General features: G+C 44.1%; 1 protein-coding gene across 1 annotated transcript in view; it reads right to left on the bottom strand.

Moving 5' to 3' along the window:
* The window catches only part of grip2b (glutamate receptor interacting protein 2b), a gene marked incomplete at its 5' end in the record, with an annotated part of 257,289 nt that overhangs the window by 56,592 nt on the left and 174,392 nt on the right, over positions 1-26,305 (bottom strand). Inside the window, 5 exons of the mRNA XM_060835042.1 lie at positions 3,690-3,876; positions 12,820-12,972; positions 18,232-18,366; positions 24,117-24,286; positions 25,593-25,740. Coding sequence (XP_060691025.1) covers positions 3,690-3,876; positions 12,820-12,972; positions 18,232-18,366; positions 24,117-24,286; positions 25,593-25,740 — 793 coding nt within the window. The remainder of the gene's footprint in view (positions 1-3,689; positions 3,877-12,819; positions 12,973-18,231; positions 18,367-24,116; positions 24,287-25,592; positions 25,741-26,305) is intronic.

The raw sequence follows: 26,305 nt of genomic DNA, 5'->3' as shown, positions 1-26,305 counted from the left end.
AACTTACTTTCCTGGCTGTCTTGGTGTCATTGGCAAATTTAGCAACCATACATTCAATCCCTTCATACACATCATTGACATCGATTGTAAACAGTTCAGCTGCCAGCACTGATCCTTGTGGCACTCCATTAGTTACACTTTGCCAACCTAATTATCTCTACTGTTTCCTTTCTGTCAGCTAACCGAGCCTCCAGCCTTGCTAATATATTAGCTCCTACAATATGCTCTTACTTTGTGCAGCAGCCTTTGTGGTCACATCTTACTGACTACCTTTTGAAAACCCAAATAAACAACATTCCAAGGTTCCCCTTTATCCATCTTGTTTGATACTTCCTCAAAGAACCTGCTAGTTAATTAGTTAAATATGTTTTCCTTTTCACAAATACATGTGAATTTGCCCGATATAGTATTACAAATGTCTGCTACTATCTTTTTAACAGTAGATTCCAGGTTTGGATGTAGGTTTGCTCGCTGGGCTGGAAGGTTCATTTCCAGACGTTTCGTCACCCTACTAGGTAACATCTTCAGTGGGCCTCAGGCGAAGCAATGCTGAAAATTCCTGCTTTCTATTTATATGTTTGGATTTCTTTGGGTTGGTGATGTCATTTCCTTTGGTGAAGTCAGTTTCTGTTCCTTTTCTCAGGGGGTGGTAGATGGGGACTAACTCGATGTGTTTATTGATAGAGTTCTTGGTTGGAATGCCGTGCTTCTAGGAATTCTCGTGCTTGTCTTTGTTCGGCTTGTCCTAGGACGGATGTGTTGTCCCAACCAAAGTGGTGTTCATGTATCCTGGTGGCTAGTTTTCTGCCTGTTCGTCCAAGGTAGTGTTTGTTACAGTCCTTGCACAGTATTTTGTAAATGACATTAGTTTTGCTCGTTGTCTGTGTAGGGTCTTTCAAGTTCATTAGCTGCTGTTTTTGTGGGTTGGTGGGTTTATGGGCTACCATGATGCCAAGGGGTCTCAGTAGTCTGGCAGTCCTTTCCGAGATGTCTCTGGTGTATGGGAAAGTGGCTAGGGTTTCCGGACGTGTTTCGTCTGCTTGTTTGGGTTTGTTGCTGAGAAATCGGTGGACTGTGTTCAATGGGTACCCATTCTTTTTGAATACACAGTATAGGTGATTTTCCTCTGCGTAGTTCCTCTGTGCTGCACTGTGTGTTGGCTCATTAAAATGATGTTCGGATGCAGCTTCGTTTGTGGATGTTGGGATGATTGCAATATTTGGTCCATATGTGTTGTTTTCCTGTAGACGCTGGTTTGAAGTTCCCCATTGGCTGTTCAGGAAAACAACACATACGGACCAAATATTAAACTACAGAAGCAATCATCCCAACACCCATAAATGAAGCTGCATCAGTACATTATTTCAATGAGCCAACACACACTGCAGCACAGAGGAACTACGCAGAGCAGAGGAGAATCACCTAGACAGTGTATTCAAAAAGAACGGGTACCCAATGAACACAAACTGCTGATTTCTCAGCAACAAACTCAAACAAGCAGACAAAATACGTCCTGAAAACCTAGCCACTCTCCCCTACATTAAAGACATCTCAGAAATGACTGCCAGACTACTCAGACCTCTTGGCATCATGGGAGCCCACACACCCACCAACACACTAAAACAGCAGCTAATGAACTTGAAAGACCCTACACAGACAAAAAGTAAAACTAATGTCAATTACAAAATACCGTGCAAGCACTGTAGCAAGCATTACCCTGGACGATCAGGCAGAAAACTAGCCACCAGGATGCATGAACACCAACTAGCCACCAAAAGACATGACCCTCTCTCACTAGTATCCTTACATACAGATGAGGAAGGATACCACTTCCACTGGGACAACACATCCATCCTAGGACAAGCCAAACAAAGACATACATGAGAATTCCTAGAAGCACAGTATTCCAACTGGAAATCTATCAACAAACACATCAAGTTAGACCCCATCTACCATCCCTGAGAAAAGGAAGTGACTTCACCACAGGAAATAACATCACCACAGGAAATGACATCACCAACCCAAAGACGCCCAAACATATAAATAGAAAGCAGGAATTTTCAGCAGTGCTTCGCCTGAGGCCCACTGAAGATGTTACTTAGTAGGGTAACGAAACGTCTGGAAATAAACCTTCCAGCTCTGCGAGCAAACCTTCATCCAAAACTAGAACCTACTGTTAAACCTAGGGAATTTTGGAAGTTTGCAACGAATCCATCTAATATCTCTTCAGCCATTTCTTTGTAAGACTCTGGGATGCAGGTAGTCACCTCTAGGGAACTTGTCAGATTTTAGGATGTATAATTTTCCCAGTGACTACGATTGTTTCGGTTCTTCCTTCCCCTTTTGTGTCTTAATTTTCCAGAATGTTTGGGATGACTTTTGTCTCTTCCGGTGGGAAGACAAATTCAAAATAACTTCCCAATGCTTTCATCCTTTCCTGGTTGCCATGATTTACTCTAGTCTCACTCACTACAGAGTCAATGCTCACTTTAGTCACTTGCAGAAAATCTCTCTCACTGGTTTTGTGTTTTTATCTATCATTCTCTAATTTCTCCCTCCTTATTATTGTTGGATTCCAAAATATGCCCAATCTTCTGATGTACCACTATAGTACAAATATTGTACTTTATTGTCTTCCAACTTGATATGACGCTTAACTTCCAGAGTTAGTCAAGGGTTGCGCGTCCATCTCACAGAGTCTTTCTGTCTTGCATCCTCCTGTAAGGGAAGATGAGGTCCTTGTTCGAAAGGCTCATCTGAGAGATGGCACCTTCACTCTTACAGCATCCCCTCAATGCTGCACTGGGAGTGGTCAGCCTGGGCACCAGCCTGCGCCCACCCCAGGACAACATCCAATGAAATAACCTGGGCACCAGCACTCCCACGCTGAAACAATACACGGTCAGGTTCCAAGAGTAGACCCTCCTGTGTGGCGTGGCATTAAGTCCATAATCTCTGGTTCGGGATTGCAGTCAGCCGTCATTTGGAATGAATAATCGGAAATAATGTGAGTGTGTCATGTAGCTGCAACTCAATGCAAACTGCTGATGCTACATGGTCCCTTCAATGCCAGGTAGTAATTTTACTCAATCTGCAAATGAATCATAATGGAAAATATATAGACTGTTAATCATAATAATTAACACATCTAACTAATTGCTGAACAAATTGGTGTACCTTATTTACTCAACAGTATTTCACTTTGATGGAATTTCCCTGTTGCTGAGTTGGCAACCAAGGCGTGAACAGTACCAGTGAAGCACATGAATATTCTGTCACATCAGCACCTCCTCACATGGTTTGTTACTGTGTGCCTCATTCCCCCCAACGGCCTTTCCATCTCCAAGTCCTCCAGCCGTATCACCCGCGGAAATCTCTGCTCTCTTCCAGCTCTGGCTTCTACAGCCTCCCGGGTTCAATTGCCCCAAAATTCGGGGCCAGACCTTCAACTTGTTGTGATTCCCTTCAGGAATGTCCCTGCCTCTCCAGCTTGCTTCCCTTAAAGTGCTCCTTAAATCCTACCTTTCTCACCCATCTCATAGCTTCTGATTCCAATTCTAATTTGGAATACTGCTCTTTGGAAGGCTCCACCGTGTTAAAGGTGCTTAAAGAAATGTAAGCTGCCCTCCTCTAGCCCCATGTTCTCATTAGCGTTTGCCGCGCAACAATGTCAAGTGGTGCGTTCTAACCTTTCAGCAGGACTGTCTGGTTCTATAAACCGTACGAGTGGTGGAGACGAGAGGGGTTCGGTGGCAAAGATTCCTCCCTGAAGTTGCAAACCAAATCCATTCAGCGGATCCCCTTTCAGAAAGATTTCCGTTGTCTCCGTGTGGACGATTTGTCCTCCCGGGCCTATTGTGCTCGAAGTCAGTGACACTAGAGGGCAGAAAGAGTAGCACTGAACATCAGTCAGACTCGTGGCTTTGGCATAACATGTGCAACAGTTCGTCAGCATTGTCCAGGAGCCCCAGTGAGACTTCATGTTGGGTGCTGAGCAGAGAAGACCCATTCTCAACCAGCCCACCACAAAGCCCTCACCTCCTAACTTCCCAGCTTTTGCTTTGTTCAGACTTGTCCTTCTCCCTGCCTCTTTCTATCATTATCCCCAAGCCAGGAGCCTGGGAACTGAGGTCTGTACACATGTCTGCTGAATGAAATTGATCATGGATAGATGAGTTCCCAGGGATCCCTGGACTATACAGTTAGTTCCAGACCATATTTGGAATACTCTGAGCAGTTTTAGGCCCCGTATCTAAGGAAGAACGTTCTGGGATTGGAGACATCTCCAGAGGAGGATGACAGGAATGATCGTGGGGATGAAGGGCTTGACGTGTGAGAAATGGTTGAGGACTCTGCGTCCGTAGCCAATGGAGTTTAGAAGGATGAGGAGGAATCTGATTGAAATTTAGGAAAACCAAGAGGCCTGGATAGATTGGACATGGAGAAGTTGTTTCCACTAGTCGTACAGACTAGGACCCGAGGGCACAGCCTCAGAGTGAAGGGACATTTCTGTTGATATGAGATGAGGGGGAGTTTCTTCAGCCAAAGGTTGATTAATCTGTGGAACTCATTGCTGTAGAGTGCTGTGGAGGCCAAGTCATTGAATGTCTTTAAGAAAGAGTCCTTGATTAGTAAGGGGATCAAGGGTTACAGGGAGAAGACAGGAGACTGAGGTAGGGAAATTGGATTGAATGTTGGAGCAGACTCAATGGGCCAAATGGCCTAATTCTGCTCCCATATCCTACGGTCTAATCAATGTGACATATTGAGGGAATACTGCATTGTCAAAGGACCATACCATGGATGAACTGAGTGCAAACAAACCTTATAATTCAGAGAAGAGCGGGGGGGAGGGGGTTCCCCTTACCAGTGTCAATCCACCAGGCAGCATCACTGAAAGGCAGGTAATCCCATCATTATCTTGATGCTGGTGTGGGATCTTGCTGTGTGCAAGATGGCTGCCTTGTTTCTCCACACCAGAGCATTGGCTACACTTCCCAAAGTATTTCAGTCGCCTGTAAAGGACGAGTCTTTCCTGTGTGGCACAAGTGTGTGTTCGGTAGCAGTAACGGTGAGCTAAAAAGGCCCTTACAAACAGCAACCGATAAACTTCATTCCCTCTCTCTCAGCCAGCAAAAGCTCCAAAGGAACTCTTGATATGGTTGCTCTTTAAGGAAAAAAAAATGCTGATTAACTTTAATTTATTTTCTCCACTGATTTAATTTTGTGCTAATGATATTAATGGCTGGGAACAGTCAGTGAACATGGCAGTCAAATTAAAACACACACTTAAACTGACAGGGTCCCTGATGCCTTTCATACATAATGAGTACTGACGGGGGTTATTTTAACTCTCCTTCCTCACCATGATCCAACTGATGGAAATGCACCTTTCCAAACAAATGTGTTTGACAGAAAAGCTCGTAAACTTTATTATAATCCACAGTAAACCAAGACAAAATGTGAATGCTTGCAACGCTGCACTTTTTACATAAGCAAATAAAGTCTGCTTGTTTATAACTGAGGGAGGGTGCAGGCTGCTAAACCTCCAAGGACATTTTTACAGCAAGTTCAGCCTGAAAGCTGAACACCATTCTTGCTACAACTGACTGCACCCATGCTCACAGCTCAACTAGTCATTCATCTCACAGAGGTACACAGGGATATCACTGACACTTGCTCAGTTGCTGCGTTTGCCTGTGTGTCAATAGTCACTGTGCTTCCAAAAACAATTCACTTTTCCAGCCCTTTGAATCACAGCGTTTTGATGAGCCGACAGGTAAACGTTAAGCATTTCAACAACATGTTAAATCGACACAAAAGGGCCTCAGTCTATCTAGTTAACTTACAATCTTCCTGGTGGTTGCTGAGCACTTCTACATTTATCCTGGCAGCATCCTCTGGTTCTATTTATGGAGACAAAGTCAGGCTGATGGTCACGTAATGTGGTCCCCTCAGAATCTTAAAAACTGCAATCATGTCACCTGCCAACCTCCTCTTTGCCAGTAAGAACATGGCCCAATTTACTTAATCACTCTTCATAATTGCTGCTCATCAGTTAAGACACTACACAGACTCAACGGGCATCAATTATACACACAATTTGGTGAACTGAACTTCTGAATAGTATAGCACCCTTCTGCTGACTCTAACTGCTGAACTTCAATCTAGAATTGTTCGTTTGCCTTGCTTCCATTTTTACTCCTGTTACTTGGCCAGCCATTTTGTAGTCCTTCGTCCAGCCTCTTGGCAACTAAACATAGCAGTTCATCCCATTTTCCAAATTTGGTGACTTTGGTGATGATACAGTGAGTTAAAACTAATCCATCATTATGACAAAAAACTACGATTCCAAAGTGATAGCGTAATGAGATCAAATATACTGGCTTTGTTTTTCTACAATGCCATCGTGACTAAACTGGCAGGCTGTTCTAGTAACTGACGGTCAGTCCTCCTAATCTGAAGATGGTGGGTTCAGTTTTCAGTGCTGTATTTGAGGGGGGTGCTGCACTGTTGGAGGTGCCTCATCCTTTCGATGCAATTGACAAACTGAGGAAAACTCCTTCTGCCTACGTATTCGGAGGCAATAGATCCCATTAGGAAAAGGGGAATTCACAGAACATGTCAACAACATTGCTAAGTTGTCTAGCACAGCTGGTACAAACAAACTGGTCACTTATGCCAGTTCTGTTTGTAGATGCTTGTGGAGTGCAAACTGTTGCTACGCTTGCCTCAAGGCAAGAGTAGTACAACCTCAAAACGTATTTCATTGGCTGTGTAGCTTTTGGATTCTTTCAAGACATTGTAAGGTGCCACTTAAATGATGGGCTTTTGCCCGAAACGTCGATTTCGCTGCTCCTTGGATGCTGCCTGAACTGCTGTGCTCTTCCAGCACCACTAATCCAGCCACTTAAATATAAGTCAGTTGTTTCTCCCTGGGCGTGTGGAAATTATTGGAAAGGTGAAACTCGTGACAACTTCTGCCATTTGGGAAAGAAAGACTTGATTACTTTAGTTCCTGTGCAACACAAGGGCATCCCAAAGCTAATGACTTTGGATTTGGAGTCACTGGTATAAAAAAAAAGTGGTGACTAATTTGTGCACACCAGAGCCCCAAACACTGCAAGGTGATAATGTCAAAGTAAAGAGTATTAATACACGAACAAATCGATTCAAGAACAGCTTTTTCCCTGCTGACCTTTGAACTGACCTCTCACATGTTAATTCTGATTTGTCTCTGTACGGCTGCAACACTGCATTCTGCGCTCTGTTCCTCTACCATGATGCACTTTGGATGGTACGACCTGCTTGCATAGCAAGCAAAACAACACTTTTCACTGTACTTCTGTACATGTGACAACAATAAATCAATCAGTTTTAGTGGCTTCCTTGCTCTACTACAAAATGGTGCCACAGGATGTATCATGTCCATCAGAGAGGGAAAATGTAGCTTCAGTTTAACATCTCCATCCAAGAAAGTGTCAACAGTACAGCACTTACTCAATGCCACACTGCACTGGCAGCCAGGATTGAGTAGAGGTGTGACTCATACGTGAGCAGTTTTGCATTTTTCCAATCCTTCTCTTCATGCTGGTTTCAATCCCATAGACTCACAAGATGTCTTTCTGCTGACTGGCAATAGCCAGGTTCGAATCCGAGCTTGTGAGATTTTTTCATCTCAAAGTACTTGCTTAGCTTCACAGAACACAATGTCATAACCAAAGACTGTGGTCATGTAAGCAGAGCCTGTGGGATAACAACAGTAATTTCATGAACGGTAATAGCATCCCCAGGATTATATCTTCCATTATTAAAATGCTGATGTTAACTGGCAGATTTTACAGCTCAGAAACCTTACCAATTAACTGGGGTAGCGTCACTGTGGCTAATATTGCAAGTGGCAGTTACCGAAGATACAAACTGTCCAACTGAAAATTCTGCTCAGCAAGCAGCACTCTGCTCTAACGGGAGAGGGAACTGTGGGGTAACGCCTCACCACCGGCTCTGCCAGCTGCTGTGAGGCACATGACTATTAACTTCCCACCTTCTCCTTGTTTCCAGCGGTGAGGAACCTCACTTCACAAAGACCAAGGCAGGACGAAGAACTCCCAAGTCCAACTCATTTCAGGCTCTTCTGGTGCAGTGGTAGTGACCCTGCCTCTGAGCTAACCTGGCCCAGAGATGTGTAATAACATCTCTGAACAGTTTACTCAGAACTTATCTGTATCCCTACTTTTAGACCAGGACTTTCACCTGCTCCGGTGGTGTGTTATAACATTACTTCCCTTTAATGAACAAAAATGCAATGTGAATGGTGTAAAGTGTTGGCTCTTCCTTTATATAAGTAATGGGCATCATAGGAACTAATAACCTGTCCTTTTGTGAAGCCTATCATAATGTCAGGACATCCCAAAGGATTTCAGACTCAATGCTGTCCTTTGAATTGTATTCTCAGTTATAATACAGCCAATTTGCACACAGCAAGGCCCCAATGAAATGAAGGCCCTAACTGCCCATTTTCAACATCGGTTGAGGGGCAATTAGTGGACCAGGTTTCTGGGACAGTTCCTTTGCACTTCTTCACAGCAGCAGGATTGTTTTCATTCATCCGAGCTGTCCCACAGACTAGTCAGCCAACAGCCTGATCTCATCACACTGACTGAATCAGCCAATTTCCCAAACACTGCCATCACTGTCACTGTCTCTGGCCTGTACCACAGACAGATCAGAACCAAACATGGTGCCACATGGCCATCAGTTGTCAGGGAGAGATCCAGAAAGTCATTGACATTGATGTTGGATATTATGAGGTCACTTCCTGCTGATCACCAGCCTTTCCATCCTTCAGCTGATGAATCAGTACTCCTCCATATTGAACACTGCTTGGAGAGACCACTGAGCTCTCACACAATAGACTCTGGAGAGGGGACTTCAATGTCCGTCACCAAGAGTTCCTTAATCTTGGAAGCAGTTGCCAAGATTTGAAGAACTTGCCTGTCAAATTGGGCTTGTGGCCGGTATTTTACTCATCATTCATGGGACATGGGCATCACTGCAAGGTTAGCATTGACGTCAATAAGATAGCGATGAGCTGCCTTCTTCAACGGCTGCAGTCCATGTGGGTTAAGAAGGTAACTTTAGCATTGTGACCCAGTAACAGTGAAGGAACTATATAATCCCAAGTCAGGACAGTGCATGTGTTGGAGAGGAACATTTAGGTGGTGGTTCTCCTACATATCTGCTAACCTTAGAAGTTACAGATTTGGAAGGTGCTGTCAAAGCAGCCCTGGTAGATTGCTGCAATACACATTGTAGACGACATAGTTTTTGCAATGACAGGGTCTAGGGAGTGAATGTTGAAGCTGGTGCATTGGGTAACAGTCATGCTGGTTGTTTTGTCCAGGATGGTGTCCAGCGCATTGAGTGTTGCTGGAGCTGTACTTCGCTGGCCATGTAGAGTGCATTCCAGCAGACTTCTGACTTGTGCCTTGTAGGTGGTGAACAGGCTTTGGGGAATCACAACTTACCGGAGTCATTCTACTAACTGGAGAATTCCCAGATTCTAATCTGCTCTTATAGCCTGTGCCTTATCCAATGGAAAATGGAATAGATTCAGACCCAACTCAGAAACTCAAAACTGAACATCCATGAGGTGCTGCGGGCCACAGGAATGGCAGAATTGTATTTGAGCACAATGTGTAATCCTCCACTCTACCAGTACCAAGAAGCCTGGAGAGCATTGCTGGCTCAATGAAGGATGCTGTTCAGTGCAGTGCTCAGTCTAGATGCATGCTACCAACTTGGGGAAGCTGTGGAAGCGGCATGCTACAGATAGATCACAGCTCTGTAATCCAACCCATTAAGAATAGCATTGATCAGTTAAATACATCATGGGAACAGTCAGGTGCACAAACATCCCTATCCTCAATGATGGCACAGCCCAGCACATCAGTGCAAAAGACAAGGCCGAAACATTTGTAACCATCCAGCCAGAAGTGCCAAGAGGATCACTGATCAGGGCCTCCAGCAGAGGTGACCAGCATTACACATTCCAATCTTCAAGCAATTTGATTCACACAGCTTGGGGCACTGGATACTGCAAAGTCTAGGATCCTTGGTAACTTTCCAGTTGCAGTGCTGAAGCCACTCCATCTAACCAGTCTATTTTTGAACATCACTATGTTATCAAGTAGCACACAATCATCAAATAATCCATTCCTCAACGTTCAACTTGGGTTCCACTGACTTCCAAACCCCATTTTAGCCTTGATCTGAACATGGTCAAAAGATCTGAAGTCCAGAGGTGAGGTGAGAGAGGTACCCTTGAGACTGAGGCAACAGTTGGCCCAGTGCGACACCAAGGAAGCCGAGAAACCTAGAGTCAATAGGAATCAGGATAAATACCCTCTGCTGGTCGGAGTCAGAGAAATGTCATAGTTGTTGGACATCAATCAAATGAGCTCCAGGACATCCTTGGCCCAAACACCTTCAGCTATATTAGATTAGATTACTTACAGGTTAGATTACTTACAGTGTGGAAACAGGCCCTTCGGCCCAACAAGTCCACACCGACCCGCCAAAGCACAACCCACCCAGACCCATTCCCCTACATTTACCCCTTCATCTAACACTACGGGCAATTTAGCATGGCCAATTCACCTAACCTGCACATTCTTGGACTGTGGGAGGAAACCGGAGCATCCGGAGGAAACCCACGCATATTATCAATGACCTTTCCTCATCAGGGTCAGGAGTGGGACGCTCATGGATGATTGCATAATGTTCAGCACCATTAGCAAACCCTCAACTATTCAAGCAGTTCATGTCCAGGTGCAGTACGACTTAGATGACTTTCAAGCTTAGCTCATACATAGCAAGGAACATCCAAGCCACAGAAAAAAATACTAACCCCTTCCAACCACAGGATGGCTTACTGTTACTACTAGTCGGTACGTTCATACAGAAAAGGAGGGTGACCGTAACCTCACTGACCAAGATATCAGAGGTTTTCTGGTTCTGCTCTGACTCTGGATTCTAGCCCCAGCTTTCACCCCTCTAGAGTGAAAATTGCTAGTCCTAAGGAATTCCTTTAAATAATTTGAATTTGAAAACAGCTATCAAACCTTTTATTATCCCAGGTTTCCTTTATTCTTGTTAAAACTAGATTCTCTTCATGAATCGTACTTGCTTTTTTGGGGCTTTTCAATTTTGTTTTTAAAAAGTGTCTCCACCTGCATGCATTTCTGTTTTCAACCATCTCGGTCCAGACTTTCCTATTAACCTTCTACCTAAACACAGTATCGTGAATCTGTTCACTCCCTGATCGGTTTATTGAAGTTCGGGACCAGCAATTTGTCCTTGATATCCAGTTACTGGGGTTGTCTACGAGAATATCCTCACTGGCTGGCCCTAGGTTGTGTTGCCATCTCTTAGACGAACAGTCTCCAGACAGCAATTAATAAGATGTACTATTATTTCCAAAATGCTCTTATTGTAACTGTGATGTGGAGGTGGCAGTGTTGGACTGAAGTGGACAAAATTGAAAATCACGCAACATCAGGTTATAGTCCAACAGGTTTATTTGGAAGTACTAGCTTTTGGAACACTGCTCCATTATCAGGTAGCTGATTAAATAAACCTGTTGGCGTGTAACCTGGTATTGGGTGATTTTTAACTGGCTGTAATTGATAAAAGTGCTTATTTGCTTGTTGACAGCTTTAGTGAGGCTGTTAGTATCATCCCGCTTCCTGTAAGTCTCCCTCACTCCACCTGTCAATGTTGTCTATGCATCCCATCTCCCTTCTGGTTTTACTTTCAATTTCTCCTTCAAATGTTTGTTTTGATTCATTATTGTGACATGTTCCTAAGTAAGTGAAAAGGTTTGCATGCAGTACAGACAGATCATACCATGCAAAGATCAGAGGGTGATTGAACAGAGCGAGGTATACCAAGTTATGGCTGCAGAGGTTCATTCAGAAATCTAAAAACAGCGGGAAGAAGCTGTTCTTGAATCTGTTGGTACGTGTGTCTATGCTTTTGTATCTTCTGCCTGATGGAAGAGATTATAACCGGGGTGGGAGGGCTCTTCGATAATGTCGATTGCCTTTCTGCAGCATTGAGAAGTGTAGATGGAGCCAATGGATGGAAGGTTAGCTTGTGCGATGGTCTGGGCTGGGTTCACAACTTTCTGCAGTTTCAGGGTGAAACTGTCAAGGCTTAGTAGTCCAGATTTGACTATCTCTTTCTTCTTAACTGTACTTAGTGACCCCTTTGATTTATGAACATTTACTCTTGACCAAATCCATTCATGGTCTTTGTGGCCTTCAGCTAATCCTAATAAGGCACACTTGCTGTAAGTGATCATAAACAATTTCAACCTAGGTCCGATACCTTCCCTATCCCTGACATCACCACTGCTTTTGAAGCTTGCAACATACACTCATCATCCCTGTAGTGTTTTAGCAAAACACAGTCACCAGTTTTTCAAGGGGGTTAATGTTGTGGCTGAATTTCAGACAGATAATACAAAACAAAACCCTGTAGACAGATTCTGAAACCAAAGCAGAAAATACTGGGAGTACTCAGGAGGTCAAGCAGCATCTGTGGAGAGAGAAACAGTTTCATAACAAAGAAACTGCTTATGACCAATAATTGCAAGTGTAACGTTACTAGATAATAGTAAGCACAAATTAATATTATAAGCCATATGATTGTCATAATTTCAGAGCACGAATGCTCTACATCAATTGAATTATTTTATTGACTGACAGAAATCAAGAGATGTCAGCTTTGAAAGTGAAAGACAATAAAGAGACTCACGTGAACTTTTATACTCTTTCCTTCTCATTCTCCGCCTCATCATAGTTGCTCGCGGGCTCATGGGAAGAATATTGCGCGTCAGCGTGTTTGTGTTCTGGGAGCTGAAACCTGATGTGCCGGATGAAGGAGGAGAACAACTGGCTGGTACTAGAGCTATGGAAGGTGAGAGAGGTGGAGAGAGAGGGGGAGGGGGAGAGAGAGAGAGAGAGAGAGAGAGTGTCAACTCACAATCAGGAAGGAAGTCATACAAATAAAAAAGAGACTGGTCTTTCCGAAGGGTTGAATATGGCTACATGCACTGTGCAATGATTTGGGGCTGAAGCAGGGTCGTCAAACCTCCAGTAGTGAGCTAAGATCTCCAAGAACCGAATCCAGGGAACTAACATCACTAACAGTTTGTTCTGCTATTCTCTTTGTACACTTTTGCTTTTTTACTTTCAGAAATAATGGAAATGGGAATTAAAACCTGTTTGACTGAAGATTGAGATTGATACCATTGGATACAAGGAGTAGGCCCATTTCCTACTTGGACCGTGATGATGCACTTGGAAATGATCAGAAGGTTACAGCTCAGAATGGGACTGTCCTGTCCATACCTGCTGTCTGCGAGAACGACTCAACCCCCAAACCCAATTTCTCCGACTTTTCCACTGGCTGTCCTGATAACCTTTTGATTCTCATTTGAAAGCCATAATCCATGCCCAACACCCACTCTAGCAGTGCCTTTTAACTAACCACTCACTCCCTGTATATCAGGGTAACCAATAGCTACAGGGAGGTGGGACACTTAGATTGAGAGGTCATTTGATTGAATTCTAGGGATAGACGCCATCAGAATTTACAATGACACAGTGGCTCAGTAGTTAGCATTGCTGCCTCACAGCACCAGGGACCCGGGCTCGATTCCAGCCTTGGGTGACTGTCTGTGTGAAGTTTGCACATTCGCCCTGTCTCCCCTCTGGGTGCTCCAGTTTCCTCCCACAGTCCAAAAATGTGTGGGTCAGGTGGATTGGCCAGGCTAAATTGCCCATTGTGTTAGTCAGAAGGAAATGGAGGCTGTGTGGGTTACTCTTTGGAGGGTCGGTGTGGACTTGTTGGGCCAAATGGCCTGTTTCCACACTGTAGGGAATCTAATCGGCAAACCCAGAACTAACACCTGAGGGGGAATCTCGGGACACAGAGCTTTGAACGAGGGATTGGGGATTCAGTGCCTTACGGACTAGGAAAGTGAACCATAAGTGCTGACATCTGTGTCGGAATTCCCAACAAGAGCTTCTCTGGCAGAGAATTCCATATATTTGGTAAAAATCTATGGGAGCAACATTCTTATAACCCTGAATTTCTCTTTAGATTGAGGAATGTGCACTTTGAGCTCCAGTGTTTATAACTGCAGTAATAGAGAGTGTAGGATCACATGATCACAGAATTATTACATCGACCCATTGTGCCTGTGCTGGATATCAAACAGAACTTCATGTCAGAGAAATGCAGTATGAAAAATTAGGACTTAGTGCCTTTAAGGCAGGGTCATCTTTAAAAATAGACAATTATGTAATTAAGCCGTAACACTGGAAGGCAACTGATTCACAACCCCTCAGATTGTCCTAAAATCTCCAAGAATCAAAGATTAACTTCCCGAATTGACATTTTCAGTCCAATACGACTCTTCGTCAAAGGCAGAACAAACTGCTAATTCTGTTTTTCTCTCTCCACAGATGCTGCCAGACCTGCCTAATTTCTCCAGCATCTGCAGTATTTGCTTTTATTCATCTCCTGACATGAGTAAATCTGAGCAAAAGTAAAGTGCAGGCCCCTCAGAACAATGGTACACACATTTGTTTTCAATTTCTTTTCAATTACTTGTTTCCAAAATATTGGAGAAGCCAAAACCTGTGTTACGATCACTGTGGGAAAATGGGCCCAGACAGTTTGGTTGTGTCAGGTGACCACTGGTGGGAATGTGAGTAGCAGCTCTGGTGAGGAAACCTCCACTCAGAATACAGGCCCCATCCTACCCCTAGAAATGGCAGTCAGCAATGAAGACTGAGGGCAGCTCCATCAAAAACAACAGCTAAGCAGTTAAATGCTGGTGGTGGTGATTTGAGGAGGTGAACTCTGAGCTGCTCTCTTTGAGTCAATCGCATATTAACAGATGAAATGAAACTCACTTAACAAAAGTATCTCCTGAAATTAAAATGACAGGAGTACTATTGGTTGATTAAGGAGAGAGCATCCATTTTACAATTCCAGGATACTGTAACATCCCTCGTCCCTGCCAATCTGGGTCTTGAAGCTTAGGTAACTTGGTCCCTCTCGTTCTTCTATCCCACATTCACCAGGCTAGCCCATTTGAGCTGTACAATGGGGCAACTCAATATCAGATGCTTGGCCTTATTCCTGACTGGTACATCTCTGTTGGAGGAAAAGCCCACTGCACTAAAATGTGGGAAGGAGGACCTCTGGGCAGTCATTACTGTAAAGGAAGTTCCCAGTTTTTGGTCAAAGTTGATATCAGAGATGCTGCAGAGATCTGTCCCCTTCATAGCATCTTAGAATCCTTACAGTGTGACAACAGGCCATTTGGCCCAACAAGTCCATATTGACCCTCTTGAAGAGTATCCCACCCAGACCCACTCCCCTACATTTCTCCTGACCAAAGCAGCTTACCTACACATCCCTGAACACTATCAGCACATATTAGCATGGCTAATCTACCTAGCCTGCACAACTTTGGATTGTGGGAGGAAACCAGAGCACCCGGAGGAAATCCATGCAGATACAGGGAGAATGTGCAAACTACACGAAGACAGTCACCCGAGACTGGAATTGAACCCGGGTCCCTGGGGCTGTGAGGCAGCAAGGCTAACCACTGAGAGCTATTGTGCTGGCGCCTAAAGTTGCAGTAATCTATTTTGCTAATCAACCTGTATAGAGGTATTATTACATATCTCTGGAGCATGTGGGACTCGAACCTGGGCCTCACAGTCTAAGGGTAGAGGCACTACCACTGCACCATCCTTCAATCCTGTCTGGGTTGCTTCATTGGAGATCTGTGTGGCTCTTCTCCATGTTTATTTTCCCCCTTCGGTCTGCTTATTCCCCATGTACCACGGATCTGTTAACTTTCATTTCTCTTTGTTATTCAGAATACATTTCTATCAATGACAGTAAAAATTCCTTCCAGTTTAGACATAGGTTATACTTCGACGTTTTAACTTGTCATAAATACTCTGTCTGATGCACTGATTTAGTTTTCACTTTGTTTAACATCATCATGGATTTATATTCATTTGTGTGCTCAACAATTCGAACAAGATACACAGCCTTGTCTAATTCAGTACTATCATTTTAGCTCTTGAAATGATAAAAATTGTAAGGAATCTGGGCCCTTGGTTGAGCCATTTTTATCATTCCATCTTAAATACTGTGATTCAGGAAATGCCTTTTTAATACAGTGATAACACCACTGAGGAGTATCCACGTCTCTTCACACATTAATGTTATTTCAGTCAAATATATGAAGCTTGAACAGATAGGAATTGTTGGCTGAACTCTATCAATCCACATCAGACAGGGTTTCCGCTAATCTACTTCTATGTCACACAGTCACTTCATATAATCCCTAAAGTGTGGAAGCAGGCCGTTCAGCCCATCGAGTCCACACTGACCCTCCCCCCACCTTATTGTTGTAATCATGCATTTCCCATGGCTAATCCACCTAGCCTGCACACCCCTGAACACTATGGGCAATTTAGAATGGCCAATCCACCTAATCTACACATCAGTGCCCACAAATGCCGAAAGACTTTCAGCACTGTCATGGAGTAAAGCAAATGCCTGACTCTTTTCCAACAAGGAAGAATAAAAAAATTGTAAGTAGAAATACAGTGGCTGGACTTTAAATACACCATCCTGGACTAAAGGTCCCTTTGTGCATCCACTTAGAAAAGGATAGCACTGAACACAGTGGACTTGATCAGAGTCAGAAATTGATCAGATCAGAAATCAACCCTGGTTAGATTAAACATTATCCACTTACCTTTGGATATCTTCTGGGCTGGAGATTCCTGGACAGTTGTTTCTTGTTACAAACCTGTCCAGGAAGCTACAAGCCAAGCAGCAGGAAGAATTGGCATGGAGGCTACAGATCCTTTCACAGCAGTAGTTGCTGGATTCTGTGATTGAAATGCTCAGCAACACAGACATCAGCTTTGACAGTTCCCGTGAAAGGGGTATGTATGTAAGCTTAGTATGGGTTTACGGTGACAACTGGGTGAAGGGATCTGATGGTGTGTCAGGTGGACAATATTGGTCAGGATGCCAGGTGGGTGAGGTCAGTAGGATGCCAGATGGGTGAGGTCAGTCGGGTGCCAGGTGGGCGAGGTTGGTAGGGAAGCCAGATGGGTAAAGTCAGTAGGAAGCCAGCTGGGTGAGGTCAGTATGAAGCCAGGTGGGTGAGGTCAGTAGAAAGCCAGGTGTGTGAGGTCAGTAGGAAGCATGGTGGGTGAGGTCAGTAGGGAAGCCAGGTGTGTGAGGTCAGTAGGAAGCCAGGTGGGTGAAGTCAGTAGGAAGCCAGGTGTGTGAGGTCAGTAGGATGCCAGGTGGATGAAGTCAGTAGGATGCCAGGTGGGTGAAGTCAGTAGGAAGCCAGGTGTGTGAGGTCAGTAGGATGCCAGGTGTGTGAGGTCAGTAGGATGCCAGGTGCGTGAGGTCCGTTGGGTGCCAGGTGGGTGAGGTCAGTAGGAAGCCAGGTGGGTGAGGTCCGTTGGGTGCCAGGTGATTATGGAGGGTGTAAGGTACAGTGGTGATGTAGCTGGGGCGTGGTCAATGATAAGTTTGAAAATTAATTTATGAGTTACCTAGGTTTTAGCATACAGTTTCAATCATCTAAGATTTGTTGAGTAACTATTAAACTTGAGTGAGTATGAACTATCCGAGTTCTCCATCTTTAATGCAGGCTTGGGGGCGTGAACGTATGAAACTGAACCTCAGAAGGTGATGGTGGCCAGATCACTGAATATATTCAACAAGTAGGAATTCTTTTAGATTATAAAGGCATCAAAAGTTATTGGGAGAAAGTGAGAATATGGTATTGAGATAGAGGATCAGGTGGTCATGTTAAATAGCAGAAGAGGTTTGAAGAGTCAAATGGTCTACTTCTGCTGCTCATTGCTACAAGTCTGCTCCCTCAGGCATCCTGCATGGTCCAGTGCGTAACTCTACAGAAGTGACTCCCTGGGTAGTGGCAAATTGGAGACTATGTCACTAAAGGAAGGGAATAGGGAGAGGAAATAAACAGGCTTGCTTGTAAGTAAAAGGTTCACTCCCCGGCACAGGATGCTCTCGGAGCTGATGTTGAAGGGGTTGCTGGGTTTGAGGGTTGCTCCAGAAGGTTAAGCCAAGTTACTGTACATTTGCAGTAGTCCGAGTTGGAGAGAGGGGTTGCTGCATTCCAGGTTGGTGTCTTGCAATGCCCTGGATGATAGGTGTGACAGTAGTTGACACAGGGGTCCCAGCAATGATGGTGGTCACTCTTCTGAATCTTAACTGTCCGTTGGCCAACGTGAGGTTCAGGAAAGATGGAGAGACAAGAGAAAGAGAAGATGAATAAAAGGCAACTGCTCCATAACTTAAAGGACCCTAATCAACATCGTAACACCAGAATATACATCGACACAATCTTGAGGTGAGGTTGTTCTGTAAATGACTGATCTTTTCCTCTACTGACATTCATGAAAATAATAAGACTATCATCTAAATTACTTTTGCACTTAGGTCAAGAGTTTGTCTTCCCCAAGAAGACAGCTGCCCTTTAAGAACCTGCCTTGGTTCAAATCTTGTGTTTAAATGCATTTGTATAATTTACTCACTGTGATTAATATCAGACTTTGCACTGAGTGTTCATCACAGTGCTTTGACCTCCAGAAACTGCAACAATCGCAGAATACTAATAAATCTAAAAATCACCTTTCATAAGGCCTGGCTAACACAAAATCATTCACACTCTTCTAGTTAAACATGCTTCACTCGTTTGCCTTATAATGCACTGATCATCTCCGATTATAGATGGCAGGTTTCCAACCCTATAATTCCAAGGATACATCTGAAACTGCTTATTAAATACCTGGAGAACGACATGTACAGAGAGTGAGTTACTGGCTCGAATTGAATTGAGAAGTTCTGAAGGTTTATATATGGATAAAAATGAATAAAGCAAAGTCTAGGGCTGGAAACTAATTGAGTGCTTGGGATGGTTTATGTACAGTGTAACAGGGAGCTCAGAATGAGTTATAAGGTGGAATCTAATTGAGAGCTCTGGATGGTTTATATATACAATAACAGACTCCCGACAGTGAGATACAGACTGGAATCTAATCAAAGGACTTGGTTTAAATACAGAATAAAGAAGCACAGGTGAGAGTTGCAGGCTGCTATCTGATTGTAGTTACATATACAATAACAGATACATTGGAGTTACAAACTGCAACCTAATTGAGCGGTTGGAATGGTTTATGTATAAAATATTGGATATCTGGGAGTACGCTACAGGCTGGAATCGAATTGAAGGGTTTGGACCGTTTATATATGGAATGGCAGATTCCTGGGAGTGAGGTACAGTGAGGTTTGGATCATTTAAAGCATCAACAACTCTTGTTTATTCTGGCCAGTCCTAGAAGGATATCCCACATTCACAGAATCTAAAGGTCAGTCTTTTTTTTTTGTCCATCCACCGCAGTAAATAGATTATAGCTACAGCTTGGACCTAGAGACTTCTAGATTTTCCCATCACAGCCATGTCTGAGGCAGCAAAACATGCCCATATGGTGAACCGCTGACCCTGAACTCAAGTAGAATGGGATCTTTGATGTTTCCACAGAGCAGAAAACAGGTAAGAAATTACATTTAAACACTGATTTCAGTTTCATTTCCCATAATGCTTTTTCAAGATTATCAAAAAGAAAATCAATACAAGTGCACTCCTTATCAGAGTGATGGATTAGAAATAAATGCTTATTCTACTCAGGAGCATTTAACTAAATGGTGCATTTATTTGCCCGACTTTCTGTTTGTAATATAATGACTTTTCACACAGAATTGTGACAATGATATAATCCATATGCTTAATTTCAATACATCAGCCCCACTACTTATTTGTATATCCCAGACAGCCACCTATGTTGGACAAATAGCACCTAACTACCAAACACTAAGATGGCACTTAACATGGACCACTTTGGAAGGTTAAGTGCTTTCTTACTTTCTAAATTAAAAGGCACAAACTTAAATAAAACCAAGACACTCCAGCAGAGGTTGGCCTGATCTCACAGTAGATATCTCAGCTGATTAAAGCCATCCCAAAATCTCCAATCTCTGAAGCTACCCAAAGTCTGCTGGGGGCAGTCAATCAGTTGTTGGCTCTGTTAAAAAACAGCAGAAACAAGTGGAGCCATTCTGTTAACAGCCATCCAGCCTACAACCCCCGCGACTACTGCTTCTGCCACTCCTTGTCACTGCATACGCCAAGCTGCAGGCAGCACGAGATAATGTGTGACTCCAACAGAACCTAACAAGGTCGTGCTACCTTCCATCTACAAGAACTAGGGCTGCAGATACAGGGGAACACCACCACCTTGGACGCTCCCCTCCAAGCCACTCACCATCCTGACTTGGAAATATATCGCCGTTCCTTCACTGTCACTGGGTGAAAATCCTGGAATCCTCTCCCTCGGGGTGTAGTGGTTTGAACTAAAGCACATGGACTGCAGCAGTTCAAGAAGGCATCGCTTTCTCAAGGACAGATGGGGAGGGGCAATGATACTGGCCCGGCCAGTGACACCCGCATCCAGAGAATGTTTTACTAGAAAGTCTTTGCTGGAACAATATCATTTCACTCAGCAAGAGCAACCTTCTTAAGCACAACGATGGTGTTTCTATTTATATAATTTCATTGTGGGTTTTTCTTGCTCAATATTCTCCTTGAAAATTATTTTGGTGACCCTGACCACCAAATGGTAAGTGGCTTCCTCAACCTTGTCAGAACCAATGAAGGATATTTGAAGTTTGGTCCCTGCTCTAACTGAGGAAACTTAGGGTGTCAAATTCTACACAGCAACCCTCATATGAAGCGACGTGACAGTGGCCAGGTCATCCGATGGTCCCGAGATTGATAACTGGCGAGCTATTTTCTTCACTTCATTCCCAGAGTGAAAGCAAACGCTGCTTCAGTCCACATTACACAGAAAGTACACAAACACTCCTTAGTGCATCCCTCAATTTCTGAACAATATTGAACTTTCAGCCAAAAACCAACAACCAGGGTACCTTATTGGTGGAAGTTGTTCGGAGGTGTCCTGTACTGGGAAAGTTAATGGAAGTGCTACCTTCCTTTTCCTTTTAATCCACTTTCAATTTTCCAGGACTATGGCTACTTGAAGTTGGTACCTGGTTCTGAATGCTGTTGGGCTTTCCATTTATCTTCACTGTCATTAATTGCCATATCAGCCCAAAAGTCCTTGATACAAACACGGATGTTCTCATATTCACCAATGCCATCCTGTCATGGCACTCATTCTTTGTGCTGTCTCATGTTCACCATCTGCTCTCTCACCTAAGCGCCCAAGGTTCAGGTGTGAACCATAATGCGCTGGAACCAAGCACCCGATGTATACATCTTGAAGCAAAGATTTAAGGGTGAGAGTTCGGGGGTGGGGCAAGGAATTCTGTCAGATTCACTCCCCTCCTAGACAGGCCCACTCGGTAGTGGACCAAGTGAAGGTTCCCAGCTGAATCAGCTGTCTGGCAGGGATCAAACCTGGAACCTTCAGAGCTACACGACCACAGACGATTTCTCTCATTAAACCAGCAGGAGATCTTTAAAGGAAATTCTACCCTGTGTGGTTCACGCATTTATAGAACTGTACAGCATGGAAACAGACCCTTTGGTCCAACTCTTCGATGCCGACCAGCTACCCTAAATTAATCTAGTCCCATTTACCAACATTTGGTCCATATCCCTCCAAACCCTTCCTATTCACATACCCATCCAGATGCCTTTTAAATGTTGTAATTGTACCAGCCTCCACCACATCCTCTGGCAGCTCATTTCATATGCGCACCACCCTCTGTGAAAAAGGGTCACCTTAAACCTCTGCCCTCTAGTTTTGGACTCTCCTACCCTGGGGCAAAAGACTTTGTCTATTTATCTGATCCATGCCACTCATGATTTTCCAAACCTCTATGAGGTCACCCCTCAGCTTCTGGCACTCCAGGGAAAATAGCCCCAGCCTACTCGGTCTCTCCCCATGGCTGAAACCCTCCAACCCTGGCAACATCCTTGTGGATGTTTTCTGAACACTTTCAACTTTCACAATATGCGTCCTGTAGCACGGAGATCAGATTTGAACGCTGTATTCCAAAAATGGCCTAACTAATATCCTGTAGAGCTGCATCAGGACCTCCCAACTCCAATACTCAACACATGAACCAATAAGGGCAAGCATACCAAATGCCTTCCTCACTGCCCAATCGACCTGTGACTCCACTTTCAAGGAACTATGAACCTGCACTCAAGGTCTCCTTGTTTGGCAACACTCCCCAGGACCTTACCATTAAGTGTACTCAATTTGCTGAAAGATTTTAAACATTTCACTGTTGATTTTGCTGATAAGGTAAACTAGGAGTCAATTGTGAGGGGAAATGAAAATGATGGTGCGGCGGTAATGTTGCTGGGCTAGCAATCCAGAGGATGAGGCTAATACTCTCTGGCAGCATTAGTTTAAATCACAGGACAGGAGCTAGTGGAATTTACATTCCCTTAATAAATCTAGTAACCACGATCATGAGACCATCAGTATTCGAAATTAAGATTCAATGGACAGAGTAAAGACATGTCTCCACAGAGAATATGGGTGGCACCAACAAATCTGGAGGCCCCAGCCCCAGTTATCCAGATGCATGCAGGGTAAAATAAAGCAGAGCTTATGACAATATCAAAAAGTAATCTTTTGGAAGCCTAGAAAAATAATTACAGAGGTGAAGAGATAAAGGAAATTCGGAAAACAGAGGATATGAAAACATTTGGCAGGTAAATTTAAGGAAAATCCAAAGGTGTTCTGTCAATATGTTAAAGTCAAGAGAACAAGTTCTGAAAAGATTGTGCCAATCAGAGATGTTTATGGTAACTTGTGTGAGGGTGCAGAAGATGTGGGCAGGTTTCCGAAGGTGTACTTTGTCTCTGCCCTCACAAAGCAGAACGCTGATGCAGACAGAGGAGGCATGTGAAATATTAACTAAAATAGGCACACTGAGAATGGACGTACTGAAGGGACTGACCTGCTCGAAGCAAGACAAATCACCATGGCCAACTGATCCTACACTGTTAATGGAAGGAAATAACGGGTGCTCTGAAGATCATTTTCAAATCCTCACTAAATACAGGTGAGGTACCAAATGATTAGAAAGGCTGGGGTTATTTTCCTTAGAATGGAAGTGGATGAGGGAGTGACTTATTGACACATATAAAATAATGAGGGGCTTGGATAGAGTGGATAGGGGAGACAGGCTTGCCTGAGCACACAGGTCAGTTACAGATTTAAAGTGATTGGTAGAATGACTAGAGGGATCATGAGGAAAACCTTTTTCACCCAGAGGATGGTAGGGATCTGGAATTAGTTGCCATGATTGGTGGTCAAGGCGGAAACTCTTAAATCATTTAAAGGAACCTGCATCGACACCTGACGTGCTGCAACTTCCAAGGGCAACGGACCAAGTGCTGACACATGGGATTAGGATGGGCAGCTAGCTTATTCAGTCAGGGCAGACACAATGGACTAAATGGCCTTTTATCTACGTTGTGAGTTTTAATGAAAACCTCCTCTCGTTCTTTAATGTCCTTTAGGGATGGAAATCTGCCATCCTTACCTGACCTGGCCTAATGTGACTCCAGATCTACAGCAATGTGGGTGATTCATAAATGCCTTCTGAAATGGCCTGGCTCTGAAGATCATTTTCAAATCCTCATTAAATACAGGTGAGGTACCATATGATGAGAAAGGCTGGGGTTATTTTCCTTAGAATGGAAGTCAGTTATGTGGCCAAAAAGGGACAACCAACAACCCCTGGCCCTGTCAGTGATGCAGACATCTCACGAAAGAAGAAACAAAACTAATTATTGGGATCCTCCTGTTAAAATTCCTGGTTGGAAAACAGAGGGCACCGTGTGCTTGGCCTATAAGGTGGGCTCCCTCTTGCCATATGAAGGCTAATCTTGGTCTGTCTTATACAGAAAAAGGCAGTACCTTGCTCTGTCGGCTTCAGTGACAGCCGACTCTGGTGCACTGGCAGGATCTCCAGCTTAACGTTGTCGGAGGTGCTGCTCAGGAGCTGGGTAGCTTCCAACACAGTGCAATGTTCAGTGCTCATCCCATCAATCGACAAGATGTGGTCACCAACGTGCAACGCTCCACATCTAAAGCAGGGGCAGAAAAAGACAGAAGTCAAGCTGATAGGCGTTCACCCTTCCACTTGTACTGATCTAATATTATTACATTTAACGTCAATAGTTGTGTTTTCAGACCTAACTCCATTTTAAAACTTGAAATTAACAAAGTCGAGTTTTTAAAAATTAATTCCCTTCCCTCTGTTCTCCGTGTCCCTCTCTCTGTGTGCCGTTAATTGAACCGAATTGAAAAGCCCTGAGCTTTGGACATGAGGTGCTGAACAAGGACAGAGAGTGGTTGAAAATTCTCCTCCTCATTTTCAAACATCCTCCCGACCTCTCCCCCTACCCTATTACCAGTCCATTACTCTTCTCCTGCCCTGTGTTCTTCCATCCTGCGCACTACCTACTGCATTTACACACACCACTCTCCATGTCTCTCGTGTTAATACACTTTTAATTCCACTGCATGGGATTTCGAAGCCCCAAACTCTGGATTCCTTCTGCAAAACTCATCACCTCTCACTCTCATTTAAACTACTGCTTAAAAACCCAAAGTTTTAGTCCCTTTGTCTCATTGTATTGTTAACTATTAGCACTTAATTACACTCCTGTAAAGTACCTGAGGACAATTCTCCATTTTCAAGGTCCCAGAGGTTCACATTGACCAGCGATATAAATCCTGTGGCTACAAAATCAGGTCAAAGGCTGGGAGATCCATCGTGTACAACTCCCCTTCTGACTCCCCAAAGTCTGTCCAAGAAAAATTTCAAGTGGGCCAAGGAATCCTCCCCACTTGCCTGGATGGGTGCAGCTCCAACAGCACTCAAGAAGCTTGACACCATCCAGGACAAAGCAGCCCGCTTGATTGGCACCACATTCAGAAATATCCACTCCCCTTCAACACTGATGCTCAGTAGCAGCAGTGTACTATCTACAAGATGCACTGCAGGAATTCATCAAAGATCCCCTGACAGCACTTTCCAAACCCACCACCACTACCATCTAGAAGGACAAGGGCAGCAGATACATGGGAACACCACCACCTGCAAACTCCCCTCCAAGGCACTCACCATCCTGATTTGGAAACGTATCACCGTCCCTTCACTGTCGCTGGGCCACTTTCCTGCAACTCCCTTCCTAAACAGACAGTGGGTGTTGCTACATCCACGGACTGCAGCAGTACAAGAAGGGAGCTCACCACCACCTTCGGCAGGGCAGCTGGGAATGGGTAATAAATACTGACCGAACGAGCAATGCCAACGTCCCATATCAACTGAGCCAGACCTTCCCAAGCTGAGACCCCTATTGAAACACCAGAGAATGAGCTGAGTACCTGTCCACAATGCTCGCTGCTTTGATCTTGTCAAGGACAATGACTTGTTTGTTGCGATGGGTCCCGCTGGACAGTGACATTCCCAGTGTGCAACCCGGAGTTTTTGTGATTTCCACCAGTAAAGGTCCGGAGGCATTGAGTACAGAATCTGTAAGATAGACCATCCATCACCACCATTGTCCAAATAAATACCCTTTTGAATTATATTCTCTGTCAACTCAAAAGCTGCAAGGTTCCATCAACCAATACAATGGAATTGCAAATGAAAATGTTTCACCTTAACCTACAGCCCCAGAGTAACAGAATAAAACACAGATACCGGTCTGATTGAGGGGTCTGGATGATTCATGTGGAAAATACCAGACAACAAAGGGTGAGCTACAAGGTGAAATCGATTGGAGCGTTAACATAAACAGAGAGAGACTCAGTTAAAACCAGCAATCTAGGATACAATACCATGCCAGGTTGCTGCTGGATTTGAGGTTCGGCACTGGGTCAGTGGCCAATTCAAGTCAATACAGGTGGCATGAGGTCAAAGGTCTTTCAGAGGGCAGGACTACACTGGCCATCGAGTAGCAAAACAGATAAATGTAACCCAATTGTCCTGCTAAGTTAATTTTAACCGAGTTGCTTTTTTTTTGAAAAGTAATGTGCAGCACATTCTAAAACTGTCTGATTTTTGGGGAAACTCTGGCTTTGAGCTCGCTGGCTTT

Source organism: Hemiscyllium ocellatum, chromosome 14, assembly GCF_020745735.1.
Source record: "Hemiscyllium ocellatum isolate sHemOce1 chromosome 14, sHemOce1.pat.X.cur, whole genome shotgun sequence".
Lineage (NCBI taxonomy): Eukaryota > Metazoa > Chordata > Chondrichthyes > Orectolobiformes > Hemiscylliidae > Hemiscyllium > Hemiscyllium ocellatum.
The sequence above is the reverse complement of the archived record's forward strand: the minus strand, read 5'-3'. Positions and strand labels throughout refer to the sequence as shown.